Below are 20,568 nucleotides of genomic sequence, written 5' to 3'. Positions count from 1 at the left end.
CACTGGCTCTTTTTGAGCACACTTGCTGCTCAATGATTCTGGTCATTATCAAAAAATCAAACCCACCCCCTTAAAGGATGAAAATTTTCCAGTTTTGAAGATGTTCAAAAAAATGTGCCACAGGCTGAGAGAGAATTTCAAAATTTGCATTCCCAAAATGTTTCAAGCAATGATCACATCATGAGGGTATGTGTTCTCTCTCAAACTGACTGCTTTGAATGAAACATTTCTGATGTATAAATTTCTGGTATGTTTGTATAATCCTATTACTAGATTTAGGGTATGATTTCACTTTTAAAAATTTATCTATTATTCATGGAATTGTCAGTTAATTCCTACTTTGTGTCAGTCATTGTGCAAAGACTTGGAGCCACAAAAATGATAGTCACAGCATTTGAGAGAGGGTTGTAAGAAAAATGATGAAGAGAACTTGAGGGTTTATCTACCTGGCTAATTGTCTAATTTTTCCAAGTAGCCAATATTCAAAAATTTTTATATGAGAAAATAAGACAGTAACACTGGGTAAATTATGAATTGCTTTCCTTGCTTCTAAAGAAGCCTAGATGGGAAGGGAACACAGTAGAAAGAAGAAATGGAATGGTTAAGGAGATTTGACCAAAACTAGTCCATAAATCTGGGTAAAGAACCGAAACCTCTGGCCCTGAACTTCCTCTCCTGAAAATGAGGAATTTTGACTTGATTATTTCAGAGGTCTTGTACAATTCTGTATCCTAATAAGCAACATGCTGGAGCTCTAGACAAATTCACACTTAATTTTGTTTCTTACACTGGCTGCCTCTTCTGATTTTTCAGGACACTGGCCAAAAAACCCTACAGATCAGTGAAGACTAATTCTTTTGCAGACGTAGGTCATCTAGCTCAATTCCTAGGAATTAGTTTGGGTAATTCCTTTAGCTATCTTCACAGGAACCGGAAAGGAGGCATCCTTCGAATCCTCTCACCTCATCCACTAAGGACAAGTGTTTTGGCACACTAAAGTAATACAGTTTCAAGAGAAAAGGACACCTGTTTACTTCAGGCCCTTCTTTCCTTCCTTTTTTTTTCTTTACTAAAGTAGGAGAGAGGTGAAAAATAGTTCAGTTACCCTAGCTCAGATCATACTTGTAAATTACTGGCATAAATCTGATATCTGCTGAAATATCGATAAATGTGGCATTTATGACTTACTTCTAGCAGCAAATGTTTGTATCTAATGGTTCAAGGCATTCCTAGGGTCTTCCTAAATGAATAGTTAAAGTAAAAAACCAGCTGCTGAAAGAGGTGATTTTGAAAGATTCAGTGCAAAGTTTTGACCAAAATTATTTCCTTCACTGGTCTCTGCCAGAGTCGGGAAACTTAAGTATTGGAGAGCTTTGTTTCTTGAATGAAAATGTTTTTCCTAGAGGTAATACCATAAATTGTTATATATTACTAGATATATCAGTTTTGAGATTTCTTTTTAAAGCCAGCTGGAAATAGGGCCTATGAGAATGAGATTCAAATTAAGTGTCCAGGTTTTAGAACAGCAGTAACTTAACTTCTCATATTCGCTTTAGAATACGACTTAAGTATTCCAAGCATAATATTTTTTGTTTTTTAATTTATTTATTTTTAATTGGAGGATAATGGCTTTACAATATTGTGTTGGTTTCTGCCATACATCAGTGTGAGTCAGCCCATAGGTATACATTTGTCCCCTCCCCCTAGAACCTGCCTCCCACCTCCCACCCCATCACAGAGCTTGGGTCTGAGTTACCTGAGTCATACAGCAGATTTCCACTGGCTATTTTACATATGGTAGTGTATATGTTTCCATGCTACTCTCTCCATTCGTTCCACCCTCTATTTCCCGACTCCCTGTGACTGCAAGTCTGTTCTTTATGTCCGCATCTCCATTGTTGCCCTGCAAATAGGTTCATCAGTACCATCTTTCTAGATTCCATATATATGCTTTAATATACAATATTTGTTTTTCTCTTTCTGACTTCACTCTGTATAATAGCTGAGCATAATATTTTTAGTCTTACTGAAAACCCCCTTTGCACAGAAAGATATAAGACAGAAATGTACATATTGTCCAACTGGGTCAACACAACATCTCTTCTGTAGTTGCCCAAAGAGGCACCATGAAGGATCATTCTACCCCCTGATCACCCTCATTGCCTTTATCATCTCCCGGTCCTCTCCAACTCTGTGAGATGCGAGCCTCTACCAAGCACTAGGTAAAGAAGGACTTCCATGCACTGAGAAGAAATATCCTTAACTTAAATTTCCAGAGAATGCTTCCTTGTCCTGGCATTTGGTTTCCTGGTGAATGAAGCCTTACTGAAAGTGATTTTATGGATTTCCAGCCTGTCCGTACAATTGGTATTGTAATCTCCATTTTGGTTGACTGCCAGAGACAACAGTTCAGTTTAGTTAGTTTAAAGTTTAATTTTCCTTCTAGCTTTGAATTTTCTGGCTGGAAAGTTATTGGGAGCATATAGCTCTGAAGCACTTGAAGCTTCTCAGTCTCTACAGTCAAGTTATTTTGTGTAATATGGAATCAGAGAGGCTGTTCTTTCTCAAAGAAGTCCTGTATGGACTCTTACAAATCCACTTAAGTCCTTGCTTACAGTTGCAAGAAAATTAGATCCTCCCACTTAAATAAGTGGCCTGTGTATTGAAACTATTTAGAATGTAATTGTATGCTTTCCTCTTAATGAATCTAAACTTATGTTGGAATAGCAATGATACATAAGGCACTTAAAGCTGACTGTTAATACCACTTCCTGAATATTATTTTCAAATAAATACATGTTCATTTGCTAACTGATATTCTGCTTCATCAACAAAGGATGCAACATGGATAGCAAAAGTCACTAGCATAATACAAATGCTTGCAAAAGGACTTTGGAATGCCTAAACTAAAAATGTACACTACCAAGGACTTGGAAAGAATTTCAAGCCCCAAGGCCAAAGAATCTACTGCATATTAATCTTCTTTATCAAAAAGTTGACTTGGAGCACTAAAGACAAAAATAAGGCTATTGTGCAATAGCAAAAAAAAATCTTAGGGGACCACATGGTATGGTGGAAAGATGCTATACTAGGGAGCAGGGGATCTGGTAGTCCTAATTTTGTCACCCATTAGCTTTGAAATCTTTACTCAGGCATTTCAGCCCTATAAACATGCATTTCTCCATCTGGAAAAGGAGGGGTTGAAGTGTGTTTTTCCACGGCTTTTTTCCTAACAAACAAAATCTCAGAGAGATTTTATGATCTAACCAAGGTGGCAGAGGCCAGAGAAAGAGCTTGAAAAATCCCTTACAAACTTATAACTGGAGTTCTGCCTCCCAAGACTTTTAATTCTCTTAAGTGGAAGCATGCATGTATAGTCACCCAGCTGTCACCCTGGAAGAGGGGAGATTAAACATACTCATATATGAAGCCCAAAGTGTGACTGTTAAAAACCCCTATGCACAATTAGTGAACAAGGGTTATTCCCTTCTGTTTACACTGCCTCGTCTATGAACTACCCAGTTCTGAAAGCTCTGCTTTAAGTATCTCCCTAATGTTAACATTACGAAAGTATGGGGGGAGGGGGAGGGAGATTTTAGACAACTGCAGATTGCCTGCATTTAAGATGAGGAATCCACAGAGTATGAAGGGAATTTATGATTTCACATTATTTCCCTCAATTTTTTCTGACACATATCTTGCTTTTTTTTTTTCTTTTTTCCTACTGTCACTGTTAGGATACAAGTACATTTCTTTCTGTACATGTTCTGCAGTGTCATCATGCCTTTGGAGCACGTGCTGAGAGACTGAGTCAAGAATTCTCCTGAGGAGATAGTAGGGGCTGATGCTTTCGAGCTAGGAAGAAATGGTGGGCACGGGGACCAGAGAGCTTAGCATCCCTCAACAAATCCTGGCTCTGGAAACCACACTGTAAAATTTATGCACAGCCATGCAGTTTCTAGGAAGTAACGTCAAGGACTATAAAACTGACTCTACAGGTATATTTACATAAGGTACTAACCTATTACCCACCAACAATGTATAGTATGTCCAAATAAAAAAAAAAAACTTAAAATTTCAAGCATACACTGTGCTTTTAGAGGAAAAGCTGAGAGTACATGTGCCTGGAATATGAAGTTTTACTATTTCAAAAAGAATTTTCTGCTATATATTCATACATTAAAAGGAAAATATACTTAAGTTTAAAATCCAATGTAATAAACCATTATGACATAATAATTTACAAGGACTTCAGAGCTATATGGCTTTGAGGGAAAAAAATCAGTTCAAAGATACACTACAATAATTGAATATACAGAAGTGACAGAAAAACTGTAATGCTATCTTTTCTAACATTTCCTAAATGATGATTAAACTTTGTCACTCTATCACCTTTTCTGCTTCTTGTCCTAAACAAATCAATTTTTCAAATGTAGTAGGACTTGTAGCTCTTATTTTTGTCTTTCAGGCAAGATGCTACTCGGGGTCACTTCCCATGTACAGAGAAAACAATCTTCATGGATAATAATGATAAAACCTTATGGAATGCAAAAACAACCAAAATATGTATTCTCAGATGACTACGTTGAGGCCAAGTCAATATTAGTCCCACTTCACCCACGCACCACATAGTCTAAAAATGTTGTTAGCTTGATAACAATTTCCTGATTTAATCTTTTTTCCAACAGAAAATATAGGTCATCAAAATAAACTCCTGACAGTAAAAGAACAGTAGTTACACTACTGTCTTTTATTTTGCTAGCCAGTTATAGTTAAATAGTTTCTTTACTCCACAAAACAAATAATCTCAAACAAGCCAGTGCAGCAAAAGCAACATGAAAATTTCAAGCGCACTTCTCAACTAAATTCTTATGCTCAACTCAGCCTAATACCTACTTAAACAATATCTACAGAAGCCCAAAGGGTAGCAGAAATTGATTACTATTTCCTAATATGTGATACTCATCAAGGTAGACATTTCAAGTGAAAAAGAAAGCTCATTTTTTGATTTGTTGATGGTCTTAGCAAACGAATGCAATTTGAGAACTGAGTTCCGGGGCTACTACAAAAGTTAGATAAGGCATTGGAGTCATGTTTTATTAAAAACTATATTTCATGATTAGTTATTTACAATTTTTCTGGTACCAGATTTTACTTTCTAGCCCAAAAAATTATTCAAATTCTAACCCCCACTAGATATTCATATTTTAATGCAACTATTTCCACAACTCTAGAAAATAAAATCTTATTCACAAGTATTCTGCTAAAGTTATTTTTGATGGAGAAAAACACCTTTATGGATGCTTAGTAAAGTTTGAGTTTATTGCTCATCTATGTTCCAATTGATAACTGAAGGCCTCTACAGTGTCTGAGATGGAAGAAAGGAAAGAAGAGGGTGGTTCATCTGGGACAGAGTGTTCATAAAACACACAAAACAGATATCCAATGTCTCTTTGCATCACTTGCCTGACTTGGATTTAAATGGTTTTCTCCATTACTTATATATTTTATATTAAAGCCAAAGAATGTAAACAAAGAGCCTAACCAAAATGTTTTAACCTATTACCCTTGAACACAAATTACAAAGCTTTCCCATTCCCCTCCCTAAAAGTAATCGTGCTTTTAAATGCTGAAGCTGATGGATATTAAAAAAAAAAAAGCCACCAAGTGAGGCTCCTTCCTCTTTTGCCCTAGTTGTCCTGGTTAAGCTCATACTGTTCAGCAGATGAATCTAGAGTATGTACCCTTCCAGAATCAGCTGAATTTCAGTCCCTAAATTATAAACAGAAGTTATCATTTCTTTCCAAAGAGTAGCACAACAAATCTAGTAAAGAGACAGAAGCAGAGGAAGTAAATTAAATGACCAGATTAATTAAAGAGCCAAACCCTGAAGACCACAATAAAACACAGGGTTTTTAAGCAACTAAAAAAAAAAAAAAAAAAAATCAATAAATACTGTGGATGTTATTTTTAGAAAGGTACCTAGATCCCTGATAGGCATCTCTACCTCAGAGTATATAAATCACATTTTAAGTCTCACCAAATCAACCCACCCTAACTCCCAGAGTCTGAGGACCCTATTTTGGTACACCCTGGCCACATGCTCACATATGTGCTTTACGTAGGCTGACTAACCCTTGACACTCTGTTGGCATCCAGAAAGGAACATCCAGGGATACCAAGTGCTAAATTCCCCAGAACCCTATTCTCCCTTCTAAAGGAACGCTATCATCTCCCTAGTTCCTGAGCCCTTCTTGTCCAACAGCATTCAGTCACTCTTGGCATGATGGAGATCCAGCATCCAGTGATCCAAGGGTACTTCTTGGCTGGGAAAGGAAAGTGTTCTGTCCAACAGACTGAACCATAGCACCTCTGTGCTTTGATGGAATTAAAAATAGATGAGGGATTTGAGGATCAATCCTTGCCCTCTAAGTCACAGTATGGAAGAAGACAGACTTTACAGAGAACTTCTAATAACATTTGACGAATATCACACTAGACCCATGTTCCACCAGAAAAGTCCCCAAAGAGACATTCCATGGGTGCGCTCACTATCCGGATAGCCTCCCCTATGTCAGTGACACATTTCACCTTCTTAATCAAGAAAACCCTAGTACACTCCACCTTTTCAAAGGAAACAAAATATTTGGTTTAAAGGAAGTTTACTCACATGTTCTTAAAACAGGTGCCCTTGGTGAGCTTCAAAGAACTGAGCCCTAAGAGCTAGAGTGGCTATGACCACAGCTCACTGAAGCCCCCAGCCAGGTAACGTCTCTCTTGGAATCCCCACCCGTCCACCTGGCTGCTCTTCCTTCCCGAAACTCTGCTCTGCTCTCCTCTTCCGATGGCTTTCTGTTCAAGGGCGCTCCCGCAACTCTCAGAGCATCCTCCGCGCCACCCATCCCAGAGGGACGTCGTCGCGGGAGCCCCAGACCGATACTCTCCGTGCCCCTCGCCCCCGCCCCCGGCAGGCTGCCCAGTCGGTGACTCACCTGCTGGCCAGGTTGGGGAGCCGGGTGGTAACAGGCTGTGGGGCAGGTTGCAGCTGCCACGGGGTTGGGCAGATACTGGGGCGCTCCATACGGCTGGGGGTGATACATCACCTCCGCACAACTCATGGCAGCCGGGGCAGCGGCGGCCCCGGAGCTGCGGCCGCGGCTCTACGCGCTCGAGCGACGGGCTCCGCCGCCGCCTCTGTCGCAGCTCCAGCTGCTACTGCGGCCAAGGCGGGTCCTCGGCGGCCGCGGGCTCCGCGCGCCGCGCGGGCTCGGGAGGAGCTGGCAGTTAGCGGGGCCCCATGCGCGGGCACCCTCATCTTCAGCCCCTCTGGGTGTCCCCTGGCCTGCGCTTATATAGCGACTCGGGGACGCAATGGCCCGCCGCGCGGCGGGGACATGACAGTGCGGGGTTCGGGCGACCACGGCCGCGCCAGCCGCTGCGGAGCGCCGGCCCTTGTTGGGCAGATCTGGGGAGCCGGGCTCTGGTTTGCATATACACAATGCACGCCCGGGGCTCGTCCTATCACCGGCGCTCCCGGCTGGGCGAGGACCGGGAGGCGGGGGCACAGGGAGGGGGCTGGCCGGGGAGGAGAGGGAGCGCTCTCCTCTCCGGGTCTGACGCGGAGATCGGCGAAGTTCCTCCAACTCGGCGGTGGCGGGCTGGTCGCCCAGCAGGGGGACCCCGGGGAGGACCGGCCGCGGATTGGAGCGAAGTTGGAAGCCCTCTCCGCCTCCCGGCAGTGGGGTGGTGGTGGGAGGGAATGGTATGCGAGAGGCTCCACGCCCTTAAAAAGCTCCGCGCGTTCCCAGCCCATCTCCTGTCACCTGGCCGCCGGGGCGAGGGCTTCCCAGCCCCGAGGAGATTTTACAGGGAACACCAACGTAGAGGCTGAGGCTAAATGAAGGCCAAGAGTACTAAGAGGTAAGACAAAGCAGGCGCAAAATGAAGTGGGATTAGCTCCTACATTAAATATAACCTTAAGTGCTAACTTCGTTGCAAGAGCACGCATGCCAAGAATGCAGCCCGGTTCTCTACAACCTCCGCTTTAAGTTTACACCTTCATGGCATGACCTCCTGTGGGATGGCAACCTCTCTGGCCTTTTCAGCCTGGTTTCCATAAAATAACAAACAGTGACACTCGATTAAACGCATTCAGCTGTTGTTTAAAGATTTAACTGCAAGTGATTTACAATCTGCTCCAATATAATTGTATTTCAATATAATCAAGTAAAGTAGAAAAGAATTATACTTATTTTGTAAATAAGCAAAGTCTCTGACCAAGTATATCCCTCCCTCTATATGCAACACAGAACAATCTCTTTTTTGTTTGCCAGAACTAGCCTTTGAGAAGTTAATCTGGATGTCAAATGTTCTGATGTTCCAGACACACGTGGCCCCCTCAAATTCACATGCTGAAGCCTAACACCCAATGAGACTGTATTTGGAGACACGGTCTATCAGGAGGTAATTAAGGTTAATAAAGGTCATTAACACAGGATCCTAATCTAGGACTGATGTGTTTATAAGAAGAGAAAGAGATACCAGAGGTCTGTCTGCTTTGGCAGGCTTGTAACACCTAGTGAGAAACAAGTCAGGAAGAGAAGCCTCACCAAAAACTAACTCTGAGGGTACTTTGATCTTGAATTTTTAGCCTCCAAAACTGTGACAAAATAATTTCTATGTTTAAGACACACAGTCTGTGATGTTTTGTTATGGAGGCCTTAGCAGACTAATACAGATGTATAGTACTAATATACTGTTTATATTATTAATTTTTATAAAATTATAAATATAAATTTGTTTATGGTTATGTATAACTAGCCAGACACACAAATATATAAACATATATACCCTCACACATGCCCTCCCTCATACACTCAAATATACAAACTGTAGTAATTAGATAGGAACTGTTAGCTACTCATAGTAGCTCCTATTCACTTGCTCATTCTCTGATTAATTGAATATTAAAAATATATTTATTAAGGGCTTTCACCACTTAGACTTTGTGCTCTCTGTAACAGAGGATATATTTCTATTAGTTGTTGTTGTTCTTCAGTCGCCTAGTCAGTTCTGACTCTTTGCAACCCCATGGACTGCAGCACACCAGGTCTCCCTGTCCCTCACCATCTCCAGGAGTTTGCCCAAGTTCATGTCCATTGCTTCAGTGATACCAACCAACCATCTCATCTTCTGTCCCCTTCTTCTTCTTCTGCCTTCAATCTTTACCAGCATCAGGGTCTTTTCCAATGAATCAGCTGTTCACATCAGGTGACCGAAAGATTGGAGCTTGAGCATCAGTCCATCCAATGAGTATTCAGGGATGATTTCCTTTAAGATTGTCCAAGGGACTCTCAAGAGTCTTCTCCAGCACCACAGTTCAAAAGCACCAATTCTTTGGTGCTCTGCCTTCTTTATGGTCTACCTTTCACAATCATACGTGACTACTGGAAAGACCATAGTCTTGACTATATGGACCTTGATTGACAAAGTGATGTCTTTCCTTTTTAACATACTGTCTAAGTTTGTCATAGCTTTCCCGCCAACAAGCAATCATATTCTAGTATCATGGCTGCTGTCACCATCTGCCGTGATTTTAGAGCCCAAGAAGAGGAAATCTGTCACTGCATCCACCTTTCCTCCTTCTATTTGCCATGAAATATAAGGTCCTTATAGTCAAAACTATGGTCTTTCCAGCAGTCATGTGTGGATGTGAGAGCTGGGTCATAAAGAAGGCCAAAGAATTGATCCTTTTGAACTGTGTTGTTGGAGAAGACTCTTGAGAGTTCCTTGGACTGCAAGATCAAACCAGTCAATCGCAAAGGAAATCTATCCTGAATATTCACTGGAAGGACTGATGCTGAAGCTGAAGCTCCAATACTTTGGCCACCTGATGCAAAGAGCCAACTCACCGGAAAAGACCTTAAAGCTGGGAAAGATTGAAGGCAGGAGGAGAAGGGGACAACAGAGGATGAGATGGTTGGATGGCATCACTGACTCAATGACATGAATTTGTACAATCTCTGGGAGACAGTGAAGGATGGAAGCCTGATGTGCTGCAGTCCATGGGGGTCGCAAAGAGTTGGACATGACTGAGTGACTGGAAAAGCAGCAACAATTTGCCATGAAGTGTTGGGGCTGGATGCCATGATCTTAGTTTTTCTTTTTTAATATTTAGTTGTAAGACAGCTTTTTCACTCTCCTTCACCCTCATCAACAGATTCTTTAGTTCTTCTTTGCTTTCTGCCATTAGAGTGGTGTCATCCGCATATCTGAGGCTGTTGGCAATATTTCTCTTGGCAATCTTGATTCTAGCTTGTAACTCATCCAGCCGGGCCTTTCTCATGATGTGGTCTGTGTATAAGTTAAATAAATAGGGTGATAATAAATAAGACATATACAAATTTATTTAAAATGCTTATTAGTGCTTTTTCTCAAGTTGAAAACCACCGGTCATACCCATTTTCTCCGTTCCAGATTTCATCTTTTCAGCTTCTGTCCGGGTGGCTCCACACAGATCTTCTGTAGGACCTCAGTCATAATAGCACTAATATTTTCCCCATAGCCCCGACCTGATCTTCCTCTTTTGATCTCCATTTCAGGTATTGAAACTCCCATCCTAGTTGCTGAGCTGGAAATCTGGGCATCATCCAACATGACAGTCCCCACATGTGGTCTTGGAGTCCATTTCATCCCCATTTATACCTTTCTTCTGACTCTCGCCCCTAATCTCCTTATCTCTGCTGCTATGATCCTTAGTTCACTGGGAGATCTCTCACCCAGAATCCTGCAAGAGGCACCTACCTGATTTCCAGGCCCCAAGTTCAAACCTCTTCTGATCCATTTGTCCTATTCTCTTCCATTCCAGTCACTCCAAATCCAACAAAGTAATGATGCTTGCCCCCCTTTTTAGAAAAATTTCCCCAGCAGCTCTCGACAGTCTGCAGTCCCAACTCTTTAACATTCAAATTTTGGCTCTTACCTATGTCACCATCTCCTGCAACTGTCCATTCACCCATCTGAATTGAGACCTCCCTTTCTAGGAAGAAGTGTAGTCACTTACCACTCCTAACTTTACCTCCAGATAATATATTTATAACTGATTATTTTTGTACAATTATGTGTGCAATATGCCTCCTCCACTAGACTATTGCTGAATCATATGTATCATGTGTATCTAACATTTAGAAGGTTTTCAGGTTCTATCTGTTGACTTAGGAAATAAAGGCAGAACTAGCTCCAACATGTTCATGCTCCAATTTCTGCATCTTCCTCGTGCCCCACAGAGCCTCTGTTTAGTATGTTGCAAATATGTAATGTATGACAAAGATGTAGTTCTCGGACACTAATGTCATGGACTCAAAAGTCTGGAGGTGTTTGGCAAAATTTTCTATAATGCAATATATATGTTTTGGTGTCTTTCTTCCTCCCTATCCTGCACTGATAGAAGAAAATGAAGTTAAATTATGCTCAGACAGAGAAGTAGGGTAATTCCTGTTAAGGAAAGCTAAATTGGAGTTCTCATAGGAGAGGAGATATGTCTGACTTCCCCTAGGTAGAAGTTTAGGGTTTTAGAATAGAAAAGAATAAAAAAGATCACCTAGTCTGCAACATCTTCTTTCAAAGATAAGCAAACAAGTGATCTAAAGCAAGAGAATTCCAGAAAAGCATCTACTTCTGCTTCATTGACTATGCTCAAGCCTTTGTGTGGATCACAACAAACTGTGGAAAATTCTTCAAGAGAAGGAAATACCAGACCATCTTACCTGCTTCTTGAGAAACCTGTATGCAGGGCAAGAAGCAACAGTTAGAACCAGACATGGAACAACGGACTGGTTCAAAATTGGGGAAGGAGTACAGGTGTATATTGTCACCCTGCTTATTTAACTTATATGCAGAGTACATCATGCAAAATGCTGGACCAGATGAAGCACAAGCTGGAATCAAGATTGCTGGGAGAAATATCAATAATCTCAGATATGCAGAGGACACCACCCTTATGGCAGAAAGCGAAGAAGAACTAAAGAGCCTCTTGATGAAAGTGAAAGAGGAGAGTGAAAAAGCTGGTTTAAAACCCAATATTCAAAAAAAGATCCAGTCATCCAGTCACTTTACTTCATGGCAAATAGATGGGGAAACAATGGAAACAGTGACAGACTTTATTTTCTTGGGCTCCAAAATCATTGCAGATAGTCACTGCAGCCACGAAATTAAAAGACACTTGCTCCTTGGAAGAAAAGCTATGACCAACCTAGACAGCATATTAAAAAGCAGAGACATTACTTTGCCAACAAAGGTCTGTCTAGCCAAAGCTATGATTTTTCCAGTAGGCATGTATGGATGTGAGAGTTGGACCACAAAGAATGCTAAATGCCGAAGAATTGATGCTTCTGAACTGTGGTGTTGGAAAAGACTATTGAGAGTCCCTTGGACTGCAAAGAGATCAAATCAGTCAATCCTAAAGGAAATCCATCCTGAATATTCATTAGAAGGACTGATGCTTATCTGAAATTCCAATTATTTGGCCACCTGATGGGAAGAGCCTCCTCATTAGAAAAGACCCTGATGCTGGGAAAAATTGAAGGCAGAAGAAGAGGGGGACAGAGGATGAGATGGCTGGATGGTATCACCGGCTCAATGGACATGAGTTTGAGCAAGCTCTGGGAGATGGTGAAGGACAGGGAAGCCTGATGTGCTGCAATCCATGGGGTCACAAAGAGTCAGACATGACTGATCTACCAAACAACAACAAAGGAAATGGAGGCAGAACTAAAATGAGACTCCCAGTCTCTGGACTCTTAGTTCAGTTTTCTACCACCAACAATAATATATATAAACAAACACATGTACACACACACACACACACATTTACATGCACATATATATTTACATGCACACATATATATGTGGGTATGCAAACATGTACCTATTCATGCATATTCATTTATGCATATAAGCAGAGGTTTTAGATGAGATCATCTTTTGGTGAACCTAGAGTTGTGAAAAAGGAGTGGGTTGGGGGGAATGTAGGCCGATTGCATTTGACAGTAGTGAGTCATCCAGACCAGAGATTTCAATCTGACCAATGATGTACTAATTTTCATATCTGTCATGCAGAGGTGTCACAATTATTTGGAATAACATAGTAATGGGATGGAATTTTATGATTTGCATTTCTGAGTTCAAGTTCCTCAAAAATTACTCATTTGTCTTTATTTTCTTCTTTCAGTCTGCTCCACTCCTCTTCTGGTTGAGTGACATGAAACTCAAGCCTACCCATCTGGTGTTTATCCTCCTACTGTTTTATATCCCAGCCACTGTGGTTCTAATAGAATACTTGTATGTGTGTATGCTCAGTTGAATGTGACTCTTTGCAACCCCATGGACACAGCCCACCAGGCTCCTCTGTCTATGGAACTTTCTAAGCAAGAATATTGGAGCAGATTGCCATTTCCTACTCCAGAGGATCCTCCCAACCCAGTGAATGAACCCACATCTCTTGTATCTCCTGCATTGGCAGGCACGTTCTTTACCACTGCACCACCTGGAAAACCACCAATAGAATACTTAGATGACCTTCAATGTTTCCAACTCTCTGAGTCAGGGATTTACAGTCACTATATTTTTGGCACCACCCACCAAATTTCCCAGAATATTTCCAAATTTTCCAGCTGTAATTTAATGAGGTGAACTCCGCAAATCAGTTTCATTTGGAGGGGTAACTTGAAGTGGATTTCCCCAATATCTCTTAAGATAGGGCAAAGCGGGGGCTGCCTTTTGTTTTAGAAGGATGACAACTAGGCTTGTCTTTAGCTTAGAGTCTTAGTGTGAGAAAACAAATGAGATCTGCAGTGCACGTGTTGGATGGCTCAGAATGTGTATCCAAACTTTCTTCCTAGGGTATAAAGAGTTGATTCTCAGCCAGCCCTCTGGCCTCAGCTGAGCCCACTGATAATGCAGCCTGCTCTAGGAAGTATGGCCCTGAGGAAGTAGACTTGGTTCATCTGCTCAGGAAGTCGTCAACCCTTGAGTACAAAAACATGGGTGTTCTAGGCAGAATAATTCCTAAGGATATGTTATCTTATACAGCAAAAGAGAGTTAAGATTGCAGTGGAATTTAGCTACTAATGAGTAGATTTTAAGATGGAAAAATGATCCCAGGTTATCTGGGTGAGCCCAGTGTAAGTAATCACAAGGGTCTTTTTAAGAGGGTAGGCAGGAGGCAGAAGAGTCAGTGTCCTATTGACAGGAAGTGAGAAAGATTCTCCAGGCCATCCCTGACTTGGAAGATGGAAAAGAAACATGAACCAAGAAGTACATGGCCTCTAAAAGCTGGAAAAGGCATGAAGTAGGCTCCCCTGGTGTCTCTAGAAGGAATGCAATCCTGCCAATCACACCAGTTTGAACTTCAGACCCCCAGAACTATAAGACAATAAATTTGCATTGCTTGAAGTCACTGAGTTTGTGGTGATCTGTTACAGCAGCAGTAGGAGACTACCAATTTAATGGGGGGCGGGGAGGGCTAGAAGAGAGGACTTCGGTCGGTATGTCCCCTTTGCCGTACAGTTGCCTCTGAGAAGAGGAACGAGAGGAGAGGAACCAGTGAAAGGCTCTCTAAATCTCAGGGGCCAAGGAGGGACTCTAGTTGTCTGGACCAAAAGGTGATGCTGATAATACTAGTAGAATAGGCATAAAAACAGACAATCAAAAGTCCCATGTAAAACAGTTAAACCACTTACGCAGTTGTTGTTTCGGATCACCTGCCTTCAGGGTACTCTCTTCAGTGCCCAGCAACTTCACTGTGTTCCTCTGGCGTGCTGACCCACATCTTCTTATAACTACTGTTTCCTATCCTATCCACCATTACCAACCTTCAAAAATCCACTTTCTCCTTTTCTATTCACTCTTCCACCCATATACAATCATATTTCTGCCTCATTACCCCACCAAAATTTATTAATGTCACCAGTAATGATCATGTTAACAATTTAACTTTATGTCTTTAACTTCATCCTAATTGATGCTTTGTAGATTTTGACACTGTGGATTAATCCCTTCTTAAATTTACCTCTTCTCTTGATATCCTACCATTATGCCCCTCTTTGCTAATCTGCCTTTTTATACTTTGGCTATTCTTTTTCAATCTCCTTCACCAAATGTCCCTATACATAAACTCTAAATATCGAGTTTTTTAGTCTTTTTCTGGGCTTTTTTCCTCATCTTACTCTATCCCCTCATCCTGAGATCTCATCCATTTCAAATCACCTCTATATGCAAGTTACTTACAAAAATTATCATCTAGCCCAGAGCCCAAGACGTACGGAATGGAACTATATCTTATATGGAGTTCTTAAAACTCAACATTCAGAAAACTAAGATCATGGCATCCAGTCTCATCACTTCATGGCAAATAGATGCGGAAACAGTGGAAACAGTGGCTGATTTTATTTTGGGGGGCTCCAAAATCACTGCAGATGGTGACTGCAGCCATGAAATTAAAAGACAATTACTCCTTGGGAGAAAGTTATGACCAACCTAGACAGCATATTAAAAAGCAGAGACATTACTTTGCCAACAAAGGTCCATCTAGTCAAGGCTATGGTTTTTCCAGTAGTCATGTATGGATGTGAGAGTTGGACTATAAAGAAAGCTGAGCACTGATGAACTGATGCTTTTGAACTGTGGTGTTGGAGAAGACTTTTGAGAGTCCCTTGGACTGCAAGGAGATCCAACCAGCCCATCCGAAAGGAAATTAGTCCTGAGTGTTCATTGGAAGAACTGATGTTGAAGCTGAAACTTCAATACTTTGGCCTTCTGATGAGAAGAACTTACTCATTTGAAAAGGCCTTGATGCTGGGAAAGATTGAAGGTGGGAGGAGAAGGGGATGACAGAGGATGAGATGGTTGGATGGCACCACTGACTCAGTGGACATGAGTTTGGGTAAACTCTGGGAGTTGGTGATGGACAGGGAGGCCTGGAATGCTGCAGTCCATGGGGTTGCAAAGAGTCAGACATGACTGAGCAACTGAACTGAATTGAAAGTCAATAAATAAAGCAAGTGAAACCATGCATGGCCCAAATTATTATTGAAAATTTCTTCAAACCCCTGCAGTGAACAAAATCACATATATTATGTCTCAGGAAGTTCAACACAGACAATTTTACCTCCAGCATTGAAAAGTTTGCCTTTTCTTGAGTTGACCACCAGGTGAAAAATTGATCCATGTTTAGGAACCATGTCTTTTTAAAAAATACATAAACCAATCTTTAAATGCTAAAATCATACTCAGATTGAGAAGATATATATATATATAGTGTAAGCGAAAGTGAAAGTGTTAGTCACTCAGTTGTTTCCCACTCTTTGAGACCCCATGGACTGTAGCTTGCCAGGTTCCTCTGTCCATGGGATTTTCCAGGCAAAAACACTGGAGTGGGTTGTCATTTCCTCCTCCAAGGGATCATGGGATCTTCCCAACCCAAAGATTGAACCTGGGTCTCCTGCTTTGCAGGCAGATTCTTTACAGTCCTAGACATCAGGGAAGCCAAGTAGGAATTTAGACCAACTCAAAGAATAATAATAAAGGAATCATGTCTCCCATCTGATCCTTAATCCAGCTAGCTCTACTAAGTTTTAACTCACTGGTGAATATAATGCTTTTTTTATCATAAGTTCTCTCTTCCCCTCTTTCTCTTTCTATGTTTCTTTCTCTCTGCCTCTGCCAGCTAACCTCTACCATTTCTACCCATTTCCTCCTATCCACTCTGCAATTTTGTTCTAGCACATGTCATCCAACCACTTGCTTCAGTCCAATGAGTCCTCTCCCTAAGTCTTTGCATGCACCCTTTCCTTGGAAAAAATTTCCCCCTACTTGGCCTACTTACCATTTAGAGCTTAGATTAAACATGCTTCCTCAAAGACATTTTTCAATTTAAAGTGCACCCCCATTCTGCCCCCACTATTCTCTCCAATAACAGCCTGCTCACACCCCGTTCCTAGTGTTTATCCTATTTTGATATACAGGCTTTTTTAACCCCCTCTTTTTTTTCCTGTCTCCTCACTATGATCCATGAAGGAATAAAATATATATGTTTTATTCATGCATGCATGTTAAGTCACTTCAGTTGTGTCTGACTCTTTGCGACCTATGGACTATAGCCTGCCAGGCTCCTCTGTCCATGGGGATTCTCCAGGCAAGAGTACTGGAGTGGGTTGGCATGCCCTCCTCCAGGGGATCTTCCCGACTGAGGGATCAAACCCACATCTCTTACCTCTGCTGTCCTGGCAGAAGGGTTCTTTATCTCTAGCATCACCTGGGAAGCCCATGTTTTGTTCATATTCATTACTATATCATACTTAATGAAATCATGGTTGTATGCTTTATGAAAGGATAATTTCGTTTGGGGTTCAATATTGTCACAGTTATAGGGATAGGCTTTGTTTAGCAGTAGATGTTTCACCACCAAAAATGTAGGTTATAGACTTGTTAGATGATTTAAAGCATGTGCTTTATGAGAGGATGAATAATGTAGGAAGTTTATATGGACCAGGATTTTTGCATCTTCATGGGGAAGATGATGAAAACGGGAACTCACATTTTACGAACACCTGCAATGAACCAGGCATTTATGCTAAGATTCTTTTTCTCTCACTCATTTAATTTTCACAAAAATCCCATGAATTCGATGGTGTTACCATTTTAGATATGAAAAAGCTAAAGATCAGAAAAATTAAGTAGCTTAAAGATCACCTAGCTGGTGAGTGCCTGAGTCAGGATTTGACCCCAGGCCTGATTCCAAAACACCTGTGTTTTTTAAAAAATTATTATCATATCGTACATTATATAAAAATTAATGAGCACTAAGTCTAACAAAATGGTCTATATATATATATTTAACTTTATGTGTTTGTGTTGTGAAAGAGATAAAAAGATAGATAATAGAACTGATAAGGCTTACAAAAATTTCCTTCATCAATTATTTGTCTAATGGGTCAATTTAATTAACATTTCCTGCTGAACTTAGTTTCTGGCTTTAAGAACTAGTTTAGAAGGAAGTGGGTAGGGAGCTCCTGAAAGTTCTGAAGTGCATTAAAAAAATTAATTGCTAGGGATTACAGAAGTAGCTTCAAAATTTCCTCTTTGGGTAGAATTGAGAAGTTTTTGTTTTTTTTTTCCTGAAAAATACTTTTATGTTTAATTTTTTCATTTCTATTTGGTTCTTTTCATAATCTATTAAAAGCAGTATCAGATTTGTGGTTACCAAAGGTGGGGGTGGGGCTAGGTGGGATTGGATAAGGTAGTCAAAAAATATAAACTTCCAGTTATAAATAAGTACTAGCAATGTAATGTGCAACAATGTAGAGATAATTGACATTATCTCTGAAAGCTGTTAAGAGAGTAAATCCTAAGAGTTCTCATCACAAGGAAAACATTTTTTTTTTCAATTTCTTTAATGTATTTATTTGAGATGATGAATGTTCACTAAACCTACCATGGTAATCATTTCACGATGTATATAAGTCATATTACATATTACACTTTAAACTTACACAGTTTTTAAACATTTTTTAAATTGAAGTATAGTTCATTTACAATGCTGTGTTCGTTTCAGTTGTACAGCAAGGTGATTCAGTTATTCCCAGGTGGCACCAGTGCGAAAGAACCTGCCTCCCAGCGGAGGAGACATAAGAGATGAGGGTTCTATCTCTGGGTCAGGAAGATCCCCTCAAGGAGGAAATGGCAATCCACTCCAATATTCTTTCCTGGAGAATCCCAAGGACAGAGGGGCCTGGCAGTCTACAGTCCACGGGGTTGCGAAAATTTGGACACAATTCTAGCAACTGACACCTCCACTTTGGTAACCATAAGTTTTTTTATATGTCTGTGAGCCTATTTTTCATGTATAAGTGATATCATATGACATTTGCCTTTGTTTGACTTACTTCACTTAGTATGAGCATCTCTTAGTCTATTCATGTTGCTGCAAATGGCATTATTTCATTCTTTTGTTTTTTTTTTTTAACAGCTGAGTGATATTCTATTATGCATATGCACCGCATCTCCTTTATTTGTTTATCTGTTGATAGATACTTAAGGTGGATTCCATATATTGGCTATTGTAAAACATGCTGTGATGAACATTGGAGTACATGTCACTTTTCAAATTAGAGTTTTCTCTGGATATACACCCAGGAATGGGACTTCAGAATCATATGGTAACTCTGTTTTTGTTCTTTTAAGGAAACTTCATAACTGTTTTCCATGGTGGCTGCACTAACTTACATTCCCACCAGCAATGTAGAAGGATTCCTTTTTCTAAAAACTTTTATAGATTTATGTCAATTTTATTTTAATAAAGAGAGAAGAAAATCAAATAACCTTTGATATTACCAGAAATGTGGCCTTAGTTTGTAGGAAACAGACTTTGAAGGGAATACAGCAGAGTGGCCAGAGTAGGCAGGTGGACAGGACAGCAAGTCTTGTAGGGGACAGGGAAGTGTCACTTCCCTGGTGATCAGGGAAGTCACCAGCTGGCTGAGCTCCTTACCAAGTGAGCAGGGGCTGGCTGTGCTAAAGGATGACTAGTAAAATCATTGTCACAAAGAGCCTTCAGATACTTATATGAAGAATGAAAAGAGTACAAGCCTTAGCTCCAGACAAAAGTCTGAACTTCAGTTTTCTTATGTCTAAATGGAGATAGTTATATTTATAGGACTTGTGTGAGGATTAATAAATAATATATATAAGGTTCATACGGGAGAAATCAACTCACGCTGAACTTCAAAATGTTAGCTTATTTCCCTGTCACAAACCTTCCTCAGCAAGTTGTGAAACAGACAAACTACAGAACAACTAAATACTTTAAAAAAATAATTTGTGGGTCCTTTTAAGAATTCTGATCTAAAAATGCACAAGCCAACTAGCCAGGCCTGTGAATCCATGGACAATCTAGGGCACAGGACACACAAGAGTTGTGCATGGCACATGGCTATTGTGTTTTGCATTATTCTATTCTCTCCAGCCTGGTGAGATTTAATGGCTAAGCTTATAAGAGTCAGCATGTTCTCTCTGCAGATTGTTTTAAAAACATCCATGCAAGAATTTCTTAGGCAGGGTTTCTTACAGAGATATTATTTGTACTCTGATTCAAGATGGTATTTTTTTTCCTGATGACTTTCAACATCTAATAAAGTGTCACTTCTCTGTCTTATTTACTTCTCTTATGATGTGTTTAGGTCAGGGCACACAGTGCTCGTTACAAGTTGAAGCTCTCATGTAAAGACTCCAAGGATGAAGTTTCATCTACTTAAAATTTAATAATGAGTCTATTTGCAATCCTTCTAGTTTTGTTTGTTTAATAAAAATGAGACTTCATCTCCAGTGAATCCAGCAGAGACTTACAGCAAATGGCATCATCACCTGCTTCACTAATTTCTCACTCACTGGAGGTTCATTGAAACTCTTTGTACCTCTGTTTACTACTAGAATGCAGTTTTGAAACAGTCAGCAGGCTCCCTGTGTAAATTTTGTTGAGGTTATTTTTCCTCTAGTAACATTGGCTGGAATTGT

General features: G+C 40.5%; 1 protein-coding gene and 1 long non-coding RNA gene across 5 annotated transcripts in view; one reads left to right on the top strand and one right to left on the bottom strand.

Moving 5' to 3' along the window:
* VGLL3 (vestigial like family member 3) overlaps positions 1–7,219 on the bottom strand; it is a 51,281-nt gene extending 44,062 nt beyond the window's left edge. For 3 of the 4 annotated variants that reach the window (XM_081550976.1, XM_081550987.1, XM_081551003.1), the window contains exon 1: positions 6,993–7,219. In XM_081550976.1, the coding sequence (XP_081407102.1) occupies positions 6,993–7,118 (126 nt within the window). In that variant the 5' untranslated portion in view covers positions 7,119–7,219. Of the gene's footprint in view, positions 1–6,670; positions 6,913–6,992 lie in introns of those variants that run through there. The other variant, XM_081550994.1, reaches the window with a different exon arrangement.
* A 396-nt stretch (positions 7,220–7,615) lies between these two features.
* Positions 7,616–14,451, top strand: LOC145530159 (uncharacterized). Its single transcript, XR_014071492.1, has 3 exons — positions 7,616–7,920; positions 8,334–8,463; positions 13,229–14,451. It is a non-coding gene; the product is annotated as an uncharacterized LOC145530159 (long non-coding RNA).
* Positions 14,452–20,568: the final 6,117 nt, after the last annotated feature.

Source organism: Giraffa tippelskirchi, chromosome 2 (assembly GCF_054371585.1).
Source record: "Giraffa tippelskirchi isolate mGirTip1 chromosome 2, T2T-mGirTip1v1.2.pri, whole genome shotgun sequence".
Lineage (NCBI taxonomy): Eukaryota > Metazoa > Chordata > Mammalia > Artiodactyla > Giraffidae > Giraffa > Giraffa tippelskirchi.
This window is presented reverse-complemented; position numbering and strand designations above follow the sequence as displayed.